Source organism: Zychaea mexicana, assembly GCF_025766255.1.
Source record: "Zychaea mexicana strain RSA 1403 chromosome Unknown BDB00scaffold_28, whole genome shotgun sequence".
In the NCBI taxonomy this organism is placed as follows: Eukaryota; Fungi; Mucoromycota; class Mucoromycetes; order Mucorales; family Lichtheimiaceae; genus Zychaea; species Zychaea mexicana.
The window spans coordinates 352226-375322 of NW_026516691.1; the positions used below are offsets into that span (position 1 = coordinate 352226).

Sequence of the window (23097 nt, forward strand, 5' to 3'; positions counted from 1 at the left end):
GAATGGGACACAGAGAACCTTAACCTCTTTTTTTAGAGCATAACAATAGGCATACATGGTCATAAACGTAGATATATACCTCATATTTGTAAATTGTATTAAAAATATTCATACATCTTTATATGAATACCATCCACATGATGTAGCAAAATATAGATACTTCACCCCCGTATAGAGTTCAAGGGTAAAAGATATATTGAAAATGAAAAATAACGAGGTATTGAAAAATTTATTAATGATTTTGGGTCATTCCCTGGAAATTTCTTGAAAAAGCCCAGGTATTGAAACGAACGGGGTTGAAAAATTCGGGGGTCCACTGTAGTTGTCTATAGGCCTTTATACGATGCTTAACAAAAAGCTTATGTATACTTGCAATTATTCCTATTCGCATCAATGTTTTAACATAGCTGATGAAATCCAAAATGTGTAATGTTGATGGCTCTGCCCACCTTTCTGTACTAAAGTTAGCATACATATTAATGAACCGTGGTACTGTACCACTTATGACAAAACGCTGGTACTAAATTTTTGTCTGCAAAAGTACCTACATCTTTCTCCTTTCCTTAGTTCTACACGCAGACATTGTGTACATATCTATAAGAACGCTACGCATGTCGACTACATATCATTACGTTTATCATAGTAGCGCCAAAAAAAAGCGATATATTGATCAAGACACTATCCACAAGGTACAGTATTACCAGCTCATCCAATGCCTAAGGAAAGGGTACCTGTGGAAAGAGCGACATTATCCCAACTTCATGGTACGATCATACCACCAAGAAGGGAAAGACTTTAAAAACAAGGGCGTACGCATTTCGTTCGTTGGAAATCTGGGAAGCACGCCTACGTATCGAAATGTTCTGCTGGCTGTTACTTGCGGGGCCAAAAAGGGCAACATTTCCTATCATCCTGTTCGCGTCCATGCTGGTGGCATGAAGTGGTATGGATACTTACTGTATGTCTTCGACATAGACCATGGAATCGGTATCTTTGGTTTGCACACAATTACAAGGTCGATATGGGCAAGAAGATTGGTCTCAAACCCACGGCGCTGTACCCATAACCGAAGAAGACGCCGGGTACAAGTATTTCTTCACATGTAGCCATGGAGATGGAACAAACGCTGATGGCGATCTATGGACTCGGACTGCTTGAAAGGAATTTACGCAATAAGCAATACGCGAGCTTTTTCGCGTGGCCTAGAAGACCTCATGTACTACAAGCATAATTATGTCATTTACACACTTTGCGAGCAGCCCAAAGATCGGCCAGTCCATGCTCTTGACGCTCATGGTGCTTACAACTAAGCATAGGGATTTAATGGTTTTGTATTTTTGACACGAATATATCAAGCACCCTTCTTTTTAAACACGTAGTCAAATAAAGTGATACTGTTCATCTAGACATCAAACATGTTTTTCTAAGCAATTTTAGTATTAAACAGAAAATATACTGTATAAGTAATATTACACACATTACCGACATCAAAAAAGGATTAATAGGCTAGGTTGGGGATAGATAAAGAGAGCGAAGTAAATAAAATAAATAAAGAAGGATACGCGTCGAAATGAAAAATGTTTTTCGGTTTGCTAGCTACTGCGGAAACCATTATCGCGATTCATATTATCTGTAGCCGCTTCTTCAGTTGCCAATCGCTTGCTCTTGCTGTTGTAGAATAAAACAAGCACCATCATCGGCATTGAAAACCCTGTCGCCATGATGAGTGCTCGTCGCATGTTTTCTGGTGGATCACCATCGGGATCACGCAGAGCATCCATGGAGATAGTGAATACAAAGGCAAGGATCTGAGAGCATAACCATAGCAACGGACTCGAAATAGACTCGGACACCGGGTAAGAGCCTAGTACATTAGCCATCGTCCCCCACCAACCCCAGAAAAAATGGTAGATCATTCAATTAGTTTTACAACGCTACTACTACTATCTACTCGTCCTGTTCTTCTTTTATGTCGTATTCGAGGACGTACATTCTACACTCAGTTCCAATGCAACTGGCAGCAATGAGAATGTAAAGAACCCCATGATCGCACAGATACCAACAATGGCTCCATAATTATCCGGTTTTACTGAAAAGATAAAACAGGAAATAAGATTAAATGCAAGCAACCCACACCATCATCATTCAACGATACTTTTTCTCTCGGTCATGTAATTCTAATCACTTACCAACCATAAGAAGTGCAAGGTACATGAACCCAACGACAGGTACAAAAGATTTGAGCACCCATACGTGCTTCTGGGTCTTGTCAATGAATATACCACTTGCTACAGCGCCCACGATACCAGCAATGATCAACGCTACGGCAGCGATACCTGCATCATCTTCACTGATTCCATAGGGCAGCAGAATCTGAGCCAACAATGAGGAAATTGTTGAAAACAGACCACACATGACACCAAAGGAGAGCCAGATGATGATGTATTGGAAATTTGTGAATAGCATCCGTATGCTCTGCCAAAATGGTATCTGGCGTACATTTTTGTTAGAAGCGCTGTACGACGGAGGTGTTTTTGGTTTACGAGGAATGAATATGGCTGGGATAGCGAATGCCGTCGTGAAGCATGCAACAAATAGGAACTATAGAGACGATTATGATGATGATGAGAAAATAAATATAAATTTACTAAAAGTGGCAATAGAAGTAGTACTGTATGTGGTACTAGTGCCACTGAACTTACATTGTAACGGATTTCAAATTCATTGGTCACAAAGGCCGGCCCTGTCACCGAGGCAATAGCCATGCCAACAGCATTTGCTACATGATAATATTAGCAATAGTGGTACCATCACATGGAAGGTCAGTGATTTAGAGTTTCATCAGGGAAAAATGGATGTTAAACCTTACTCAATCCTGATACAGTAGTCGCACTACCGCGTCCATCTGCTGAAAACCATAATGCTGCATACTACAATATGCATACAAAGAAGACGTTTTAGTTATTATATCAAAAAGTATAGAGAGAGAGGATGCTATGTGTATTATACCGGGGTTGAAGAGCTCAATATGAACGGTTGTCCAATTGCGCAAATAATCTTCCGAAATCAAACAAACATGGTTAATATTATCAGGTTGCATTTGTAGTGAAGCATGTTTATATACCTGACCAACTATTGCAAGAGCTAATCTACCGCTCGGACCGTCGACAAAAACCGAAAAAAACCGTAACCAACTTCCCAGTACTTGGAGACCAGCACCAAGCACAAGCTATTTCCAAAGGTTAATCAATACGTGAATGAAATGAAAGAGATAAAAAAAGGAACCTGCTTCACTGTATAGCAAAAAAAAAACATACGCCTATTTTAATACTGTAGCGTTCATAAACTATGCTGGATATCGGACCAGCAATAAGATACGACAGCATGAAAACATTGGAGAACCAATTTATGACGGTATAGCTCGTGCCACCAAAGAATTCAGCAGCTTGTTGAGGGACAGGTGCTATTGATAGCCATGAAAGAGACGAAGCAATATTCAAAAGGCCAATCACTGCTAATCCGTAAAATCGAATGGGGTATTCTCGGTAATTCTGAGGATCGTGTTCATCCATGGCAGCAATCTCGGTCTCGTTCTTTTCGGTGAGAGAAGAAGAATCGCCTCTTAACATACTCTATGCTTGAAGAAAAAAGTTGGCTTGCACTTCTTCTCGTGATCCTCAAGCAAACGGCAGAAAGTTCAAAGAAATAAGAGGAAATAGAGAGAGAGAAAGAAAGGTATACGGATCATGACTTTAGATGTGTATTGGAGTGCATGCAACAAAGGGAGGGTGGGAGGAGGCTGTGCGACTGCACACACCATTATTCTTGTATGACCTTTGTGCAAAATGCATTGCCCTACTACTGGGTATTAACTGCTACTACTAACTACTGTTACCCCCGTAGATCAACCACTTTATAAGAATACTCCTTGATCCGCACATGCCCTGTATCATTATGCGTGTCCTGCCAAATTACAAAAAGAATGAGTTCGTTTGCACAGTCGTTATTTTTACTGCTCGTATAATAAACGTACCGTATATATCGGCTCATCCGGATGTGGATGGAAAGCACCTTCGGCTTTACAATTGGTGATAAGTGGGAGCCCTGGTGGGTCGGTCAGGCGAAATATACCATAACTGTAAAAAAAAAGAAAGAGGACCATTAGAATTTCCCACCCAAAGCATACAACCACTGATTTGTGACACGTTACCTTGGATCATGCTTCGGAGCACAAACGATAGCTACAGCTTCTGGCAACATGATTTGGTATGAACAATGCGTATGTAGGTCCAAGGAGCTTAGAAAACATGATTGTGACGGATGGGTCTATATGAGGAAATGATAGGGTTTTGAGTTGGAGCTTATCCCGTTTTGCCATACTCATGCTTTGCCAAAAGTGCGTGGAAAAGATGGCGGGGGAAAGGAAAAACAGTAGAAGCAGTTTACGTGTATCCATCCAAAAGTAAGAAGCTCGTGCGAGTCCTGATAGTCAAACAGTTCTTCTTCATTCTCGGTGGTACACGAGTCCGGCGTGCCTGACTGTCTTGGAATAATCATGGTTGTCACACGTAGAACGTTGTTTTTCTAGACCCACATGTAAAACAGATTCTCTTTTTTAGATGGCGCATCCTTCTAATCCATGATCCGACCTTGTTCTTCCTTAGATCAAGAACTTACGAGTGTACCACATAGTATCCCACACGTCTCGATGTTTCTGGCGGTATTGCTGTGCGCTATACGAAGGAAATCTTCTTGAAGCGCGTTGGGAAGGTATAGATATCGTAATGGCATGCCACCTTCTGTCGTTGATGCTTTTTACATGGGTGCAAAAAGAGTAACCGGGTTAATGGACCCACCAAGACGCACAAACATGATTCCACTCGCCATAATAAGCAAAAGTACCTGGCCCACTCTGTGTTTCTTCTTGCTCATCCAATCCAATCTTTGGCGGCAGCTCTGGCACATACTGATCTTCCTTTGCATATGGCGCCTCGTCCTTAATTTTTGGCGGTAATGGTGGTACGGATGCAGGTTTGATTTGGGGTTCCGGTACATCAACAGCTGGTTTTGGCGGTAATGGAGGTGCGTAAGGAGGTGCGGAAGGTGAAGGTGATTTGACATAATTAAAGCTAGATTCAGGAACGCATCAGCGACAATCAAATTTAATTCTCCTACACCCTCTCACTTGGCAAATGCTACGCTACCTGTCACTTTGATTATAAAATGTGCTTGACGGGTATTGTGCCTGAGCAGGAGGGTTTGACGTGTTGTTCCTAAACAGTCAGCCATACAGTCAGATACTCGAATCATGCAACGTACAAAAGTAAAAGTAATACTTACAGTTGCTGTTGTTGTTCATTGGTTGCTGCCGTTTTGTTACCAACGCCGACCACGCCTCGTAATGCATTTTGCATAGACCATGTCTCGGTGCCTTGCTGCTGTTTTGGTTTCTCTTTTTCTTTTTCCTCTTCTCCACCATTGGTTTTCTCGTCCACCTGAGTCTTTTCGTCCACTTGTGTCTTTTCACTTTTTTTGGATTGAGAGTGGTAAAGAAAGAGAGAGAGAGAGAGAGATGGATCGCTCAACGTGTTGTACTTATAAGAACCAGTTCATTATGACAACCCTTAATAACAAAGTAACATCATACCCATGCTGCGATTGTCTTGGCTGTTTCCGATCGACAGAAATAGCTGGTTCCCGTGATGTTTCATTATTATCATTGATGCCTGCCAAGTGTTCTACATACGCTTCATCCAATTGAGGTTTCAACGTCTCTAAAGCATCCAAAGCTTCGAGACAGTTCTGAAAAAAAAAGACGTGTTCAAGAAACGGGGGACTGTCAGTTCTCTACTCATGACCAAACCCGTTGCCCTTTTTTTCTTTTATACCAGTTTAATAATCTTGTTTTGTCGCTTATGCTCAGCAGCTTTATAGGAAGGATGTCGACGAAGTTCAGTCAACCCTAAACTGGGTTGAAGGTGTGGGGTAGAAAAGATAATGTCAGTTAGAATTGACCACTTTCTTCTAACCACGTTTCTAAAAACAAAGAGGAACTCACTTTGTGTATTTTAAAAAGAGAATGTACGCGTTTTCATAATCGCCTTCATTAAAATAGACTCGTGCTTGTTTGATTAAAATGTCTGCTGAACGAAAGTAGTGCTTAATGTTAATTTGAGGGTTGATGTGGATGGTGGCAAGTTTGTTGAGTTCTGCTGTTGTTCGTGGTCGAATGTGTCGCATGGTGCCTTGACTGTTGTTGTTGTTACTGTCTGTGGGGCGCAGCATCGAAAACAGCAGCAAAGAGAGAAAAGGTCATACAAGCGCGGCTATACTATTACAGAAAATAGATATCAAGGGATCTCCTCCAAACCCCATAATGACCCTTCTCTCCCTCCCCAAATTTTTATTATTATTGTAGGTTCTCAAAATAAGAACATGTGCGGTAATACAGCACATACATGGATTAGTCTTACTGCGTCTCACAGGGACCTGACAGCATTTTCACAATGACAACCAAACTCTCACGGTCTGGTTTTCCATCAACATTACAAGAGCATTTAGTTGTCTGGCTGGAAAATTATTAAATTACCTTCTGGACAATGTTTCACCTTATAGCGAAAAACAGTTCGCTATGGCAACAGTCGGTGCGTCACGTTGGTGATACTATGTATTCAATAACGCTGCAAAAACAGAGCATAAAAAAGCTAGTAGGTGCTTGCTAACGTTCGATATTTTTATAGTAACTTCCAAGGAGAAACACTAATTACTTTAGTGTGCAAGATGGCAAATATTACGCAGATACGCAAAGATGATAAATGCCAAACCAAATCAGTAGTAGCAGTAGTACTAGTAAGCTTTAAAGAGGACACTCATCGTTAGGTCAAGCAGAAAGGGAACATATTGGATTTCATCTATATGTTGCGTGTTCCCGTTGTTCTATCAAGTCACTTGATGACGATGATGATATAGATGATGTCTTTCGAGCATGCGCGTGTCACACGCTTTGATAATACATCTAAATAAACAAAGAGTCTGAGTAAAAGTTCGATGCAGCACATCAAGGCGAGGCCTTCTTTTTGCACACCGTGATCGAAAACAACCACAGCGAATGTTCGATCTGTTTACACCACTATCAAACGCGTAAGAAAAGAAAGGTGAAAAAGGAACTTCATTCTATATCCACTATCCTCTAATTCACTTGATTCGAGCAGTTTCGGCCCGCCTGAGTGTATTCTTCTATTAATAAATCATTGAAAGAATTAATGAAAAGAAGAAAAAAAGGGAAAAGAAAACAACAACGTTGCAATGCCTCGATGGTTATTCAAAGAAGTAATCTAGATCTGCTTGGCATCCCAACAAGGGGCGGACCTTCGGAATGCAATCGGAAGAGGGGTTATTTTCCCAAGCAAATCAAATATTTATGCTTTTTGCTGCAATGTTTTTTTTTTCTCATGTCGGCATTCTGGTAAATATCGGGAAATAATCATAAAAGAAGTGACAAGGGAGGAACAGAGAGACGCAGGGTGGTACATTCTCCTCGCACCTAATAACAAGCAATTGAGGAACCGTCATCGTCATCATCATCATCTCGGGGCAGCCCATCGCTCGCTCGGTCGTCATCGTTGTTTGCTCGCCTGTTGATAATAGTTGGATTGCTGCCTGCTGTGTCGTCATCGTCAGCCCATTGAAATCAAGGGGCACCTCCTTTATTAGTAACAGACAACGATGATGACGCTATTTGATTCGACGAAACGAAACGAAACCGTCTAGATATTCTTCGAAACTAAAACTATAGAATTTTTCTATAATTAAAAAAATATAAACGACCATAAAAAGCAATAAAGCCGGTACGGTATTCCTTTTGAACATCAGAGTTTGAACGTACGGTTTTTTTTAATGATCTAGTACTTTTATGTTACTCGAAAATGACGGACCGCCGATCGATAATTCCTGTTCCGCAAAGTTTGAAAACGAACATATCATATCAGAGTAACACACATATGCACTAATGCACCTCCTTTTCCAACAAAATACGTATTAGGCCCTTTCCGGGTTTTACTAGCTGAAACGTCAAAGGGAGGACGTATACATCTTAGAATCGGTAAAAGTCAATAAACAGTAGCGATCATGTAGATCCTGCAAGGTATGCAAGGATGCAGCACTTTTGAGAAAGAACTAGTGGACATCATCTTGGATTCTTTTGATGTAAGACATATTACTAACTGGCTCCGGACATACATAGTATGATGTATTGCATTGTTGTACAGACGGCCCTTTTGATTTATTTTTCTTCTGTGCAACAACCCGTGTTTGCTTGCATACCGATAAGTTATAACAGTTATATCCTTATATCAACATGTAGTGAAAAGAAAAAAAAAGAGAGTCGTTAAAGATAGAGCAGTAGGGAAACTGCGTTGGGGTTTGCCACGTGCTTCTCATGCTATCTAGTTGGCACATAGAAAGAGATGATCAGCAAAGAACGTTCTCATTTCCCAGTCGCTTGGGTGCGAATAACGTGAAAGGTCTAAAAAAAAACCAGGTACAGTTTTCCGGGGGGTTGGGGTGAGGGGCATGAAAGCAAAGAGTGAGCAAACAAGATGGAAAAGCGTGAATGGGGGGAGAGGTGAGGAGGGTGAAAAGGACTATGAATAACGGCTGAGCCCTTATCGAACGATCCCACTCGCGGAAGTCAATGATGATTGACTACCGTAATGAGGATGATGCATATAACCTGCTGCTGCTGCTGCTGCTGCTACTACTGCTTTTGATCACACTATTCCGCCGACACATATAAAAAACGGGAAATTAAAACGTATTACCTCTCTTTCTTTCCACTTTTTTTTTATCTTTATAAACTTTTTCTCTCCATTCTCAGCGCCCACCTCCTCTCGTGTGTTTTTCCACAACAGCATCAGACAGATATCATGCCATTCTTATTCTTCCGAAAGTCTTCCCGTACAGTGAATAGTGAAATCAGTGCCGAAGAGCTTGTGCGTCAACGGCAATCAGTACAAGAAGCCCAGATGGCCGCATCGTCAACCCTGGTACGCGATCCCATGCGGATAGGCAGTGTTCCGGACGTACTCGGTAGCTTTGTGGATCCTATGGGTGGCCGTGCCACTTATACTATAAGTCGTGATCCAACATGTACTGGTGCTTAAGGCACCATCATCATTGTTCTTCTTTTTTTCCTGTAAATTATCTTGTAAGTAATTGACGTAATCGATATACAGCAAAGTACATGCAAGTCAAATGGTAGAGAAACTTACATTTCTTTTCTTTCAAACAGATTGCGGCCCATCATATCTGGTGCGTCTCTTCTTGATAACATTACGCTGTTATTGCTATACATACTCTATATATACACATTTTACTATTATTACTAGCTATACGTCCTATCTACTACAACACCAGCAACCTATAAGCCTTCTTTAGATTGATGTACATTTCCTATATCGCATCTACTCTGTTCTACTATTACAACCACTATCACAAGTGCGCTGTGTGCAGCAACATCATCAATCATTACCACCGAATGACCATCCAATCCACCACTCTTCTCTCTCACGATATCGTCGTCTGTACTGTTTTACTTGGAACATACTCTCCCACCCCTCTATCATCTATCACGACGGCGAACGAAACAGAACGGATCTTATCGATGATAGTGTTGTGTTATCATGTGCACAAATGTTTTTACTCTTATTGTTGTTGTTGCCTGTACACACATACATCAGTTACCATACACAGACATGTATGACACTCCTGGGCGTATTCTTTTTTTCGTGTGTATGATTATCTTCTTCTTTTTTTCACATCGGTATAAATTATTTGATAAGCGATTCCTATCAAAAAAGAGAGGGGGCGGAGGCGGGGAAAGATACCAGATATATAATACTATTACAGCTTGCGAATGTGCGGGGATGTGGAGCAGCTATTACATTATCGCCAATGCTAATACCGGGAAAGCTTAGATAAAGAATTGAAGGAACCATGCAAATATGAACGCCACCATGGTTTATTTCCCTTAAACGGCATAAGCTCCTCGGTAGACTACTTTTCCGAGCAATGTACATAGCGAATTGTTGTTGACAGATGGAAAGAACGAACGGACCGATTGTTCTGTGCCTTCCACACCTTTGAACGGGGCGCGTACCTCAACTTGCGGCACGTGTGCCTGCAGAGATAATAAATTCTCCCTTGAGGTCTTCCTCCATAATTTCTTTTTTTCCCCATTCTCTTGTTTGTTCACTAATCAGCTACTTTTGCCATGTCGTCAGACTACGTCAGATCGTTGCTACAACTACATCCTGAAATGAAAAAAGACGCACGTACTATTCCATTGTGGCGTAAGAGGTTCCTTCTTGGTCTTGCATTGCCATCATTTCGGGATTCTGCTCAACTAATTATGTAAGTCTTAGAATTAGGAAATAGATAAAGTGACAAGCAGAAGCACCTGACTTTCTTTATATGCCCTGGTCTGTTTAAATTACTAGCTTTCAGCCTTGGAAGAGAATTACTGCCGAATTGAACAGTCCTACGATCATGATGACGCTCAGTAACTCGCTTTACATGATGTTCATGGGTATCGCTGTGTCTGCGGAGGATCAGCTCACGCTGGATCTTTTGTTTGCAACCGGTCTTTTATAGCAGCAGCATCAGCGATCACTGGTGTATCCGTCGCTCAGTCTACGTTTTCAGCATTATCATCTATACTGCCGATTTCCTTGGTGGTTGCTTTGCTTACGATATCTATGTCCTACTTGGCATGCGCATTCTTCAAGCAGTGGGCATCTCATCAGCTTGGGCTGTCGGTGCCGGGTAGCTTCTATTTTGAGAAAAAAGCACTGGCGCAAAAGGACTAGCGAAGATTCTTTTTGCCCTTACAGTTCTGTAGCAGATGTGTATGGCGTGGATGAACGGGGTAATGCGCTAAGCCCACGACCCAAGCTGTTGGGCGCTGGCTGGGTCACGTTCTTCTTTGGCATGTTGAGCTTGGTCTGGGCGTTTTTCGTTCTCGCTTTGAAGGTGAACCCTCAGATGCGCAAGTACTCGGGCAATTAATGATACCCTTCTCGAGGAATGACCAGATTCCGCTAATAATAATGCACACGGTGAGTTTATTTTAGCTTAGATTTTAGAACATGGACTGTTCACTAGGAGCATTCCATCGTAATAAAACACTTTTTTTATTTTTATATCATCACACATCTTTGGTTTACTTTCCATCTCGAACATTAACCTTTGAATATTGCTTATGGAGATGGCTGTCTCGAGAGATATTTATGGAAGATTCGTCTTTGAAACTTAAGTAATGCAGATAGAATAGTAGAGCACAATTTTAAGAAAATAGCGTCTAATATAGCTCTCGTTGATAAGAAGTATAAGCACATGCAAATATGGTCGTCAACATATTATTTACTTGTCCCGTCATCAACAAAACAATTATAATCCAGCGCCACATCTCTTAAACAAGCTTACGAACTACTACATTAGAGCAGGATGACCTGCCGAAGCACGTCAATGTATTCAACAGAAAAGACAAACAAAATGTCTAAAAAATCAGGTCTTTGAATGATTTATAGAATTCTAGATAGCACTATCCTGTATCATTTCACAAAAGCCACAGACACCCAGGTGATAGATAGGAAAATCAGCAACCTTGTTCAAATAAGAAGAGTACTTATAGCGGATACCTCACATCGAATCGCTTCACCCTTCCATTCCGTATTGGCACCTGCACCTTTCACGGACTGTTCCTACCACCTTCATTCGACCATCACACCAGCACAGAGCTGTTAGACCAGCTCACCATAAACCCAAAAACCATAAAATTTGGCGATATCACCGTAAGATGACCACTCCAACAACCAACGCGGCATCAGCTTCCTAGAGCCATGGACTCTTGGAATTGGCCTACATATATGCAAATGGCGACCAGGCACGAGGCCTACCAACATACCGCACAGACCAAGGGAACAGTATCATTGACTTGTTTATCTCAATAAATATGTAGCACCATCTCAACACCCAACCTGCAGATCCATGATCAACTCTCGCTTAACTCCTCTTCCACCACGTATTCACACACATATAAACGAGAGACTCGAACGCCTCACCAAAATCCCCCCCCCACTCCCGATACCCAACAAAACCGCCATACAACAGCTAGACCGCGATCTTACATCCGCTCTACAGGACGCTCTTGATACAAGCGTCACGTGCTCAAAAACACGACCGAGAGATCGAAAGTGCTTTTGGAATGTTGGTCTCCTATCAAAAGCAGAGCAACGCGAAGCCGCATATCGACGCTGGCGCAACTCACCCGATAACCTGGTAGTACAGTACGCGCACAGTATACTACTATATGCGAATCATTTACATACTGAAGAAGTCAGACGCACATGCAAACGTACATACCTGGTTAGCATTCTCTATCAAGCTCGGTAATGCACACTGTCAGTGAAGCGAACACAATCATCAAGCGTATGCGACGAAACCAACGTGAGAATCATTCGTTCTCGCACCCAGAGGGCTCACAGTGCAGGCCGTGCAAGTGATGGCAGCTCCTCTATCACAAGTCTTTAGTGGTGAAACGCTTATCATGGGGAGATGCGCTACATTATACCTCCCTCGCTACGGCCGAAACAACGAAAAGACCCCCTTTCCTGCTGCCGAGATCAAAGTCGTTCTGTGCAAACTTGCTCCTCGCAAAGCTCCTGGCGACGACCATATCACAGGAGCTAGTGTTGATATCGAAGTAGCGTCAAGCAAATTAACAATATTAAAGTGGCTTCTTTAGATTGCATGAAGAATCTCAGTAGTATAGCTCCATGTAATGTATTTATGTGCTCGAGACTTGGACGCTCACAAAAAAAATTATACGGATGTTAACACATTTCTGGATGTCTTTTAAAAGACTGGCTTGCCGAATACTGGTGTAGTTTGATATAGAAGTACCGCCAGCGATCATCGAAAGACAAAAGAAGGGAAAGGGTAATCTGAATTGGGCTTTTACTTTGAAATGTAATAGATAAAAGTTAAGCACACAATAATTCTGACTCACCATTAGTAGCACAAAACAATTCGCTTCTAAAAACTTGGCAAATTTGGCGCCGTTGAAAGCTATTGTAGATAAGAAACATCAAGAACTTGACGGGATAACTTGATTTAATCTTAAGCAGTGATGGTACATGTCATATCCATAATATCCATGAATTTAAGTAGTATACATGTATCAGAAGTAATTGATGCTGAACGTTTCAAAATGATTAACACTCACAAGCTGGGCCTCTAAATTTCAGGGGCGGAAAGAAGACGGGTTACTCTTTATTTCCAAGTGTAATAATTGAAGGTTGAGCAAGATTCGTTTGGAGTAAGGGTGTACTACTGTAGAACGAGAAACTTAATCATTAATGCTATCCAGTAATGATCATTATTTAGTCATTATCAACTATTTCTTAAGCGCCACTTTGCTCATCGTCCTAAGGCTTAATCATCGCATGAATATATGTATGACCGGGGAAAGCCCTGATTATTATAAGATCATAGGAGTGGATCCATCAACCAAGGTTATACTGCAGGGTAACAGTAAGCTCGCACAATTGAGTTGACGGGGTCTGTTGACATGTGATCAAATATAGCAAATGTCTCTATACTGTAGGAAACAAATTTTTTCTTTGGCGGTGGTGCAGCGACACCAGTGAAGCGTAGCGCCGTAAAATTGTATTGGCACCTTCAACGTTGAATTAAAGTTGAAGTTTGATCAGTTTGTAACGCTGGTGAGTATATTTTAACCATATCAACCACTTTGAATCATCATTCTCTGAAGTAAACGTCATTTCTATGAATCAAATTTATTACGGGTCACCACCAGGAGACGCTGTCTCTCAGTTAGCTCTTTGTTGTTGTCTGTATGCACATCTGAGAAAAAGCCAGCTTATATGTTGCATAGCATGAATGTTTTGGCCGGCTCTGGATTTGGGTTAAATATATTGACAATGTAAAATCACAACCCTCTTGAACGCTTAGAAAGCGGGTCACAATAAACCACATAGACATGTATCCATACGGGAGAGGGAGAGAGACGGGAAATGAGGCGAATCTATACTTCCTCTGAAACACGAGTGTATATTTATTTTCGCATATCCTTTAGTGATTGGATGAAAGTAGCATTGATGAAAAAAATAGACAACAGTAGCAGTAGTCGGAGATGAAACGCGGTCAACTTTTCTCACACTCATACCTTTTTTCCCTTTCTTTCATCTTTCTTCTTCTTCTTCTTCTTCTTCATCCAAAATAATATGGCCAACGAAACCTGCCGCTTCGACCTCACCAACTCCTCCACTGGCGCCGCTCCAGCTCACGCGCACGACCACAACGCACACTCACATTCGCACGACGCGCACGAGCATGGCCACACGCATGAACAACTTGATCACCCTGGCCTCTATGAGGAACGTCCCAAGGCCACGTATCTCAACCGTGACTGGACCGAACGTGCCTTTACCGTCGGCATTGGCGGGTAAGTGCAATCATCTCATAGCACCAGCAACAACAACAAATTGAAATATAAGGAAGGAGGAGGCGTAAAGGCGTTCAAGAAACCCAAACGGGAAAAAAAAAAGAGTAAAAACTGATTTCTTTCCATCTTATTTTGCTATGCAGACCTGTTGGATCGGGCAAAACCGCGTTGATGCTGGCGTTGTGCCAGAGACTGCGCGACGGTTACTCCGTCGCTGCTGTCACCAATGATATCTTTACAAAGGAAGACACTGAATTTTTGGTCCGTAACAAGGCTTTGCCTGAAGAAAGAATTGCAGCCATCGAGACGGGTGGTTGTCCTCATGCGGTAAAGAATTGTGCCTGTGTAATATTCCCATTGGGAAATGAACACACAACCCCTTATCTTATCTTTTTCTTTCATTTCTCTTTTTTCATGACGTTTCTAGGCTATCCGGTATGTGTGCACGACAAAAGAAAGTCCGATTGTTCTCGTGTCTAACTCTTTTTTTTTTTTTTTTTTTTTCCAGTGAAGATGTCTCTGCAAACTTGAACGCACTTGAAGTCCTTCATGCCAAATTCAACACACAGTTGCTCCTGATTGAATCCGGTGGTGACAACTTGGCTGCCAATTACAGTCGAGAGCTTGGTAACCAATGTCTGTGGGGTGGTCTGTGCTTATCTCTAGTGGCTCACTGTTTTTATCACTTGTAGCCGATTTTATCATTTATGTCATTGATGTTGCTGGTGGCGACAAGGTCCCCCGCAAGGGCGGTAAGTGTTTTCCAGGGGAAAAAGAGGCAAAAAAAAAAAAACCAATTTGAACTAAAGGGTGGAACAGGTCCCGGCATCACTCAAAGTGACTTGTTGATCATCAACAAGACCGATTTGGCTCCCATCGTTGGCGCTGATTTGGATGTCATGGCTCGTGATGCAAAGAAGATGAGGTGAAGAAAAAAAGCCAAAGGAACAAGAAGAACGCGCTCAAATTATGGAGGGCATTATTAACATGTCGGGAATGATATAATTTTTTTTTTGGGTAAAAACAGAGGCAATGGTCCTACCGTCTTTGCTCAGGTCAAGAACGGCGTTGGCTTGGATGAAATCATCAGTTTGATTCTCGGTGAATGGCGTGCCAGCGGTGCCGCCAAGGAATCGGCATAATTTAAAATCAAGTGGTTGGACATAGTTTTTTTCATATGAATCTCTCTCTCTCTCTCCTCTGTGTATATGGATATACCACCAAATTTTGGGTTTTTTTTTGGTTTCAATCCCGACGTTTGTCGTCTGTAAAACAAATAAACTATAAAGTAACAACCTGTCTTTCTTCTTTTTTCTTGAACGGGTTTCATTATGGAGCAAATCGCCCAGGACACTCGATTATTAGTCGCTGCTTCGGCATTGTCTGCCGTCGGCGCTGCTGTTGTTGGCGTGAAGCTGTTCAGCTTCTTAAAGACCTTGCTTGAACTCTATGTCTTGAAGGGTGTTTCGGTATGTCGTCGCGTGATTTATATTTCAATGTGTAGCCCTCATCACATTCCTCAACCCAACAAAATTACATTTCCAATTAATTGCTGCTACGAAATAGCTCAAGAAGTTCGGTGCTGGCAAAGGCTCATGGGCTGGTAAGCAAAAAGAAGAAAAAATAAAGTCTCGTTTGCACATGTTTAGGACCATTACTGACAGTTCTCTAATAAAACAGTAATTACGGGCGCGTCTGATGGCATTGGCAAGGAGTTTGCACAACAATTAGCAAAGAACAAATTCAACGTATTGCTCGTCTCGCGCACTGCCTCGAAACTTGAAGCTATTGCCAAGGAAATTGGTAATTTTTTAGGGGCAAACACGTATCATTTTTTAAAGTCTATACAACCAGTTTGTTTTCTGGTGACAATAACTGGCGTCGTAAATAACGTTGGTTGCTAAGCAAAGAAAAAAAATTGTCTCTATTGAATGTTTAGGCGATCAATATGGTGTGGAGACCAAGACTTATGCAATGGACTTTACCAAGGGTGACAATCAAGATTTTGCTCGTCTTGGTGATATGATGAGCAGCATCCGTGTTGGCGTATTAGGTAACATTTACTGTTGGGCTGTATCAAAAGATAAACCAAGCGTCACTCAAACCCTTTTTTCATGCTGGTTCTTTTTTTTTAATTGGTATCAGTTAACAATGTCGGTACCAACCACGATATCCCTACGCCATATGCCGAAGAAAGTGACAAAGTCATTGAAGATATCATTGAAGTCAACGTCAAGAGTGCCCTCAAGATGACCAAGCTTGTTTTGCCACAAATGCAGACCAAGTAAGCAAATAGACCCAAAGGCCCGGAGGACGATAGCGAAAAGACTTTCTATTGTAAAGAAAGAGGTGAATTCCATACTGATGCATTTGTCTGTGTATAACAACAGTCGCTCCGGTCTTATCCTCAACTTGGGTTCGTTCGCTGGCATGGTCCCTAGCCCATATCTCTCAGTTTACTCTGGCGGCAAGGCCTTCTTGTCGACCTGGACCCAGGCACTTGCAAAGGAAGTTGAAAACCAAGGCATCATTGTGCAAAACGTCAACACCTACTTTGTCGTTTCTGCCATGAGCAAGATCCGTCGTCCTTCGTTCCTTATCCCATTGCCCAAGCCCTATGTTGCCAGTGTCTTGTCCAAGATTGGCTTGCCATGCGGCTCCAATGTCCCTAATACCTCGACCTCTTATGCTAGCCAGGGTCTTGCCAACTGGTTCATGAACTTGTTGCCCCCAAGCTTCTGGATCACTCAGAACTTTAACATTCAAAAGGACGTTCGTCGACGTGCTTTGCGTAAGCGTGAGCGTGAGGCCGCCGCTGCCGTCGCCGGTGGTGCAAGCAAAACACAATAAACATTTTTTGTTTTGTGTTGAAGCGTGTATCATATTATGCAGGATTTGAAAAAAAAAAAGACAATTGTTGTATGTAAAAAGTTTTTGGGTTGGTGCAAATGAAAGGTGATGGAAGGGGGAGGGGAAACGATGCGTAGGAGGAGGTAGGTGTGATTTTCTTGTTCGATATACACTTTGGATATGCTCTAAAAGACAGCAGCGAAGAAACCGAGCTTTTGAATAGGTTCACCGCGCGTTCTCTTTGCTTGTACTACTCGATCATCGGCGATGAGTTTGGCATCTAATTGCTCTATCAAGGTTTTGCCCAATGTGGTAGCAGTCTAATGATTGTAAAATATGTCAGTTATCAACGAACAACCTCTACACCTTTAACCCGACCCGCTACAACTTTTTTTTAGATTTACCTGGATCATTTCTGTCAAAAGACTAGGATCAATGCTTCCAACTGCGCCCTTTTGAACACCACAGATAGCACCTTCTTTATTGACACCAACTGTCAATGTCACTTCAGAGCACAGTTCTTCCAGAATCGTCGGATCAATGATATAACGATCGCCAACCTGGATACAAGAAAACATGTTTTCGCAACATAATACTTAGTCACACACAAAAAAGGACAACGACAGACTTATTAAAGATCTCTTTTTTACCTTGTACAAAGTGACAGCTAGCGGTAACATATCCCATTTACCAATCGGTTCTGCGTCCTCAACATCATCTATTACTTCGAATTCATACTCGCCTTCACCCAGATCTTGGATTTCTGTTTTGGGGATACGTGTATCGAACAAGGCGGCGCGCGTGGTCATGATGATACAATCCAACAAGTTGCCAGCACAGTCCATGACCATGGCATCCACATGGATCACCCAACACTGTCGTCCAGGAATAATACATAATTTCGCAAGATCCAGTCCGCTTTGTGGTCCACTGAGAAATCGTTCCAGTGAAAGTGTCAGTGTATTGTTTATCTCGTCTGCGCCACGTCCTTCAAATTGTTGCGATGCACTTGGTGAACTGGGATAATAATATATAACACGGAAATCAATGACAACGTTTAGAAAAAAACTTTTGGGTGTTAATGCCCAGCACTGGGGGAAGGAGAAAGGGTAATTCGGATCTCTCCTATATACACACTTTTTTTTCTCTCTCTTCTTACCATTCAACATTGCAAACAACGCGTCCTCGATCAGGTTGATCTTGTTCGATTTCACCGATTTCGACCTTGACGCCAACAAGCACGTCACTATCACCCAATCGACAACGTGCACTGCCGCTGGTTTGTGACAGGAGACCGCTTTCAAGAATTAAATGACGGTATTCAAGACGACTTCGTCCATCAGCTCGACAATCATATTCGACACCTTGCTTGATGTAATCTTTTTCGGCAGGAGAAATCAATGGAGTTGGCATTGGGGGTAATTTGAAATATTGTAAAAGACTTGGAGGTCTTTTTTTTTTTGACCAAGATATCCAGTTGTGGCTTCGGGACTTGAATCGATTTGCGGGGGCTCTCTTGCTTTATACATTGCACGGCTCTACCTAGAGCAATGGATAATTTACAGTAGCCCAGATTTTTTATAATTTAGAGATACTTTCGCGAAAAGAACGCGTGCTCATAGGAATGTCTGGTTGTAGTCGATTAAATATACAGACTAAAATAAATCGGTAGTACTGACCACATACTCAATGAAGAGACATGGACCTCAATAAGAGCTACTTGTTGATGAATCAAAAAGTAGAAGAGGACTCAAGTCAAAGATAAAGATTGTCCTTTTTACGTTAAAATAAATCATGTACGTGTCACATCTCTTATCCCGAGCACTTGCTGCAGGTTCAAACATGATACAGTACTGCGTAGCATGTATAGCACATTATATGCATCATTTATTCTGCCATTGCTTGTCCGCTTAATGTATATTATAACCGTATAATGGACGTCGTCTTGAAGGTGACCGAGTATCAGCAGTAGATACCGATTCACTGGTGATGTATGTGTCTGCAGAACATTGAGACTTTTGATACACTGTAAGCAGTGCTACTATAATAACGCTGCTTGATCTTCACATTACGCGTATCATTACGCGTATACGTATGTGCCTGGGTAGTAACAACATTGTGTGGTTACTATAGAATCAATGCCAGCAATCTGCTAAATAAAGCTCTGTTATTTTTATTGGGGTGGCGTATAGATGGAAGCGCCAGGTAGAAGCATAAATTGCATATGATTCTTCAACACTAGTGGATCGGGTTGTGCTCTACACTTTCCTATTGTTCTCCTTGGTTTTTCATCGCCCGCTCACTTTATTGTTTTGAAGAGAAAAAGGTTGATAAAAACCAGCATTCTTGATGAGCAGTAATACGTAGTATAATAGCTTAGCATAGTGCTTATGTAAACAATTTCGGAAGGGAAAAAGAAGAAAACGCCCACCGTTGGCATAAACAATAAACAAAGAAAGTCCAAGATTGACATGAGACAACTAACGGAACACAAAAGCTGCATATGCAAGGCAGTTATACTTGCAACTTTAGCAACTTTTAAAATCACGCGCCTCTCTTTGATATTATGAATTGGGTTATACTGTATAATGATACTTTTTAGAAAGCACACAACAGAAAAAACACCAAAATGAAACAATAGAATAATCCTTTTTTCTTCTTTTTCTCTCTCTCTTGCTTGAACCTTTCTTTTCTCCTTTCTTAATGTCGACATTCTACAATGACGACTTACGCATGCGACCCACGGGATCGCACGAAGGATCGTCGTCGTCCTCGTCGTCAACGTCGTTTGTGTCTGCTAGCAATAAAAGTGAATTCCCACCTACACCTCCGCCTTCAGCACCCGCATCAAGCGCCAATTTAATGGACAATACCAATCCAGCAGCACAGCAACAGGAACAACCAGCAACGCATACAGTTGGCGCGACAGATGACCCTAGCAACGACGAGGTTTCCACGGCAATATCCTGGCCCATCATTCTGGCAGTCGTTCCCACGCTAGGTGCCTTTTTTGCAGGCAGTGCAGAAGTATGGAGCGACTTTGTTCTAAGTCTACTGACTCTTTACTACGTATACAAATGGATGACAGGTAACTAACTCCCTTTAATGAAACAAGATGTTGATGGGCCCTTGGTGAAAGGATAGATAGAATAAGGTTTAATTGATAGTTTGACACACCACCACTTTTTACATATAATCTGAACACGGACCATTTGGAATAACATACAACAATCAAGTTCCATGGTCATACTTTGAAGGTGCACGTGCAAGACGTATCATCCATCAAAATGCCACTTCGCATAGAACAACAGCATCGCCATTGTCCCTCGATCCAAAACGTATTCAATTGGGGCAGGAGCTGCGGCACGAAGAACGCGTGGGATTATTTTGGGTTTTGCTGTCGCCGTTCATTGTAGCCTATTCGCTTCGGTTTACACGGTACTTTTTAACCAACCATGAGCGCTACATGGGCTATTTCAATCTCTTTATTTTTGTGCTGGCTGCAATGATCAAACCATCCGAATATGCATTGTCGCTGCTGTGCGACCGGACCCAAGAACTGCAGACTTGCCTGGGACCCGATGAGCGGATCACAGATGTGCTACACTCCAGGGTCGATCGGATGCACAAGGAAATGAATGACTTTTATGGCGAGCTGATCACCAAAAAGGACGTCAACGAGGTATAAAAAAAAAAAAAAATTCAAGAGGTTGTGGAAGGTGGACATGCCACTCATTGCTTTTTTCTTTGCTCTCCTCCCTGTGAATAATATGCTAGATTGCTACTGAACTGGATCCAGCAGTCAAAAAACTCGCCAAAGCAGCCAAGCGCGTAGAACGCAAAGAAGCCAAATTCAAGGAATGGTCTGAAGAACGTTTTTCTGCCATTGATGGAAAAGTCAATGGTTTGGACCAGGTCATTCTGTATCGTATCGAGCAAGACCAACTCCAATCGTCCCAACGCACATTGGTGGCACTCATGTTTCTGCCTGTCAATATCGCGCTGTGGGCTGCCAAGGGAATGATAGGTTGGTTGCCGATCCAAGTGCCCACACTCTCTTCCTCGGCTCTTCCTTCCCCAACCCTCTCCGCCTCCATCGCTACACGTGGAGAAGAAGAAGAGGATGATGCTATTTCATTGCCACCACCACCGCCACCGCCACAACCAACACGTGCGTTCAATAGAGCCTACTCTCATCGTGAACGAGGTCCAGCCCTATTCTAATATAGCTTTTACCGTCCATTCCTTTTAACACCCTTTGTCAAGACTATCAGCATCTACCTTTCCGTAATCACACACAATGATTCCCTTATAGCCATAAAAACCCATTTTTTGACTATACCAATATAACTTATATCACCTTTTCCTCCTCTGTAGATCCAATCTATTTGAAAGTTGACTTTGATTTACGTATAAACAGGCAATTTAAAAAAATGAATATCTACAGAAACCCACCACCTAGTTTTTTTCACTCATTTTTATTAGCTGTCGTCGTCGTGTTTTCCGGATCATCTACCACATCCTTGTCTTCTTCATCGCTCCATCGCTCGTCACCGAGTAAGCTTGACTCGGTCGACACCCACCCATCCGACTCATCATCTCCACCCAAGACCCCCACAGGCTCATCCTCGTCGCTTGTCATTTCATTTCCCGGTCTATTATTATCCTCATTGTCATCGTCATCCTCGCTATACGGGAACACACTTGGCTTTTGCGTCTGGTATTCGTCCACATTGTTCTCATCATAGTAATATTTCTCTCCCTCACGCGCTGAGGGTGCTGTAGGTGGTATCACGAGATTTCGGTCTGGTTCTTTTGAGTCCGGCAAAATTACTTTGAAAACGGGGACTGCGCGCTGGGGCATAATAAGCGTGAGTGATCATTGATAATAGATACACACACACACAGAGCATGATAAACTTCGCGCTTGATCTATACTCACAGCAATGATTTCGATAGTGTGGCCATCAAACAACTCGATTTCCTTGTGTAATGGAAGTATTTTTCCATTTAGCAAAGATGGGTTGGGTGAATGCTAACATGATAGAGAATGATTGATATGAGTGATCCAATCATACATGTATATATGCTTGCTGGAGACAACGCAAAGCAAATAATAAGAATATTGAGCTTACTCGTTCCACAAAACAACGTCCGTCTTCAAGGAGGTTCACCTCAACTATTATATATTCAAAATAGCAAAAAAAAAATTGAGTGGGAGAGAGACGCGTGGCAGGTTCAGTTCTACAAGCTCTCAAACATGGATCTGGCAGTGGTGGTGGTTGTTTGCAGCAACTCGACTCAATTGCGCAGTTCCTTACGTTGGTTACGACTGACGCGTGGATCGTGAATGTTGAGGTTGTCTCCTCTGCCAAGAATGAATGGAACGTTCGGTTCGAGTGGATACGTTTTATCGTTTGTCTCGTCATAGAGGGACGCCATGGAGAGAATGAACGTAAGACTGTGATGATTGTGATGGCAATTGGACTCTTTTTTTTTTTTAATGTGGTCAGATTCCTGCAATGATCTAGGAGGAACGAGAAGCGGAGACAAAAGGGGAAAAGCGGCAAAAGACCTTGGACGCATTAATTTCTTTTTCCCCTCGTATACATAGATTTGCTAGTGATTGATGCTATAAGCAGGTGGTTGGCAAAGCAGATACATAGCTCGTCAAACATGTAGTATTTAATAACCAGAGGGCGGAAAAAAAGTTACTTGTGGAA

General features: G+C 42.1%; 11 protein-coding genes across 11 annotated transcripts; 7 read left to right on the forward strand and 4 right to left on the reverse strand.

The window, feature by feature from the left end:
- Nucleotides 1-1592: 1592 nt before the first annotated feature.
- BDB00DRAFT_762011 (major facilitator superfamily domain-containing protein) lies at nucleotides 1593-3572 on the reverse strand (the record flags this gene model as incomplete). Its single annotated transcript, XM_053119309.1, has 8 exons — nucleotides 1593-1864; nucleotides 1991-2089; nucleotides 2190-2601; nucleotides 2703-2779; nucleotides 2870-2930; nucleotides 3010-3057; nucleotides 3125-3229; nucleotides 3318-3572. The coding sequence occupies 8 exons, from the start codon at nucleotides 3570-3572 to the stop codon at nucleotides 1593-1595; spliced, it is 1329 nt and encodes a 442-aa protein (XP_052980670.1).
- Nucleotides 3573-3736: 164 nt separating this feature from the next.
- Nucleotides 3737-6407, reverse strand: BDB00DRAFT_819024 (uncharacterized protein). Its single transcript, XM_053123208.1, has 11 exons — nucleotides 6059-6407; nucleotides 5889-5967; nucleotides 5648-5802; nucleotides 5341-5526; nucleotides 5205-5273; nucleotides 4903-5129; nucleotides 4678-4811; nucleotides 4447-4584; nucleotides 4211-4326; nucleotides 4034-4136; nucleotides 3737-3963 (listed from the first exon to the last, which is right to left on the reverse strand). The coding sequence occupies exons 1-11, from the start codon at nucleotides 6283-6285 to the stop codon at nucleotides 3892-3894; spliced, it is 1506 nt and encodes a 501-aa protein (XP_052980671.1). The 5' UTR covers nucleotides 6286-6407; the 3' UTR covers nucleotides 3737-3891.
- A 2517-nt stretch (nucleotides 6408-8924) lies between these two features.
- BDB00DRAFT_871496 (uncharacterized protein) lies at nucleotides 8925-9259 on the forward strand (the record flags this gene model as incomplete). Its single annotated transcript, XM_053126836.1, has 2 exons — nucleotides 8925-9147; nucleotides 9234-9259. 2 exons carry the CDS (start codon nucleotides 8925-8927, stop codon nucleotides 9257-9259), a joined length of 249 nt encoding a protein of 82 aa, XP_052980672.1.
- A 30-nt stretch (nucleotides 9260-9289) lies between these two features.
- On the forward strand, nucleotides 9290-9804 carry BDB00DRAFT_314561 (uncharacterized protein). Its single transcript, XM_053116894.1, has one exon. The coding sequence runs from the start codon at nucleotides 9440-9442 to the stop codon at nucleotides 9758-9760; it is 321 nt and encodes a 106-aa protein (XP_052980673.1). The 5' UTR covers nucleotides 9290-9439; the 3' UTR covers nucleotides 9761-9804.
- A 428-nt stretch (nucleotides 9805-10232) lies between these two features.
- Nucleotides 10233-11181, forward strand: BDB00DRAFT_928314 (uncharacterized protein). Its single transcript, XM_053128915.1, has 4 exons — nucleotides 10233-10410; nucleotides 10497-10628; nucleotides 10702-10821; nucleotides 10890-11181. The coding sequence occupies exons 1-4, from the start codon at nucleotides 10271-10273 to the stop codon at nucleotides 11062-11064; spliced, it is 567 nt and encodes a 188-aa protein (XP_052980674.1). The 5' UTR covers nucleotides 10233-10270; the 3' UTR covers nucleotides 11065-11181.
- An 810-nt stretch (nucleotides 11182-11991) lies between these two features.
- Nucleotides 11992-12647, forward strand: BDB00DRAFT_314610 (uncharacterized protein). The gene has a single exon (XM_053116895.1). It carries the CDS (start codon nucleotides 12046-12048, stop codon nucleotides 12448-12450), a length of 405 nt encoding a protein of 134 aa, XP_052980675.1. The 5' UTR covers nucleotides 11992-12045; the 3' UTR covers nucleotides 12451-12647.
- Nucleotides 12648-14198: 1551 nt separating this feature from the next.
- Nucleotides 14199-15827, forward strand: BDB00DRAFT_819044 (urease accessory protein UreG). The gene is made up of 7 exons (XM_053123209.1): nucleotides 14199-14524; nucleotides 14668-14851; nucleotides 14952-14959; nucleotides 15033-15151; nucleotides 15217-15276; nucleotides 15344-15449; nucleotides 15552-15827. The coding sequence occupies exons 1-7, from the start codon at nucleotides 14304-14306 to the stop codon at nucleotides 15664-15666; spliced, it is 813 nt and encodes a 270-aa protein (XP_052980676.1). The 5' UTR covers nucleotides 14199-14303; the 3' UTR covers nucleotides 15667-15827.
- Nucleotides 15828-15855: 28 nt separating this feature from the next.
- Nucleotides 15856-17374, forward strand: BDB00DRAFT_882813 (uncharacterized protein; the record flags this gene model as incomplete). The annotated part of the gene is made up of 6 exons (XM_053128180.1): nucleotides 15856-15993; nucleotides 16091-16127; nucleotides 16205-16327; nucleotides 16464-16577; nucleotides 16670-16808; nucleotides 16915-17374. 6 exons carry the CDS (start codon nucleotides 15856-15858, stop codon nucleotides 17372-17374), a joined length of 1011 nt encoding a protein of 336 aa, XP_052980677.1.
- A 185-nt stretch (nucleotides 17375-17559) lies between these two features.
- BDB00DRAFT_882814 (ribosomal protein S5 domain 2-type protein) lies at nucleotides 17560-18787 on the reverse strand (the record flags this gene model as incomplete). The annotated part of the gene is made up of 4 exons (XM_053128181.1): nucleotides 17560-17694; nucleotides 17779-17934; nucleotides 18025-18391; nucleotides 18534-18787. 4 exons carry the CDS (start codon nucleotides 18785-18787, stop codon nucleotides 17560-17562), a joined length of 912 nt encoding a protein of 303 aa, XP_052980678.1.
- A 1449-nt stretch (nucleotides 18788-20236) lies between these two features.
- BDB00DRAFT_762056 (uncharacterized protein) lies at nucleotides 20237-21598 on the forward strand (the record flags this gene model as incomplete). Its single annotated transcript, XM_053119311.1, has 3 exons — nucleotides 20237-20462; nucleotides 20611-21056; nucleotides 21152-21598. 3 exons carry the CDS (start codon nucleotides 20237-20239, stop codon nucleotides 21596-21598), a joined length of 1119 nt encoding a protein of 372 aa, XP_052980679.1.
- A 932-nt stretch (nucleotides 21599-22530) lies between these two features.
- BDB00DRAFT_819067 (uncharacterized protein) lies at nucleotides 22531-23070 on the reverse strand. The gene has a single exon (XM_053123210.1). It carries the CDS (start codon nucleotides 22958-22960, stop codon nucleotides 22676-22678), a length of 285 nt encoding a protein of 94 aa, XP_052980680.1. The 5' UTR covers nucleotides 22961-23070; the 3' UTR covers nucleotides 22531-22675.
- Between the last annotated feature and the right edge of the window lie 27 nt (nucleotides 23071-23097).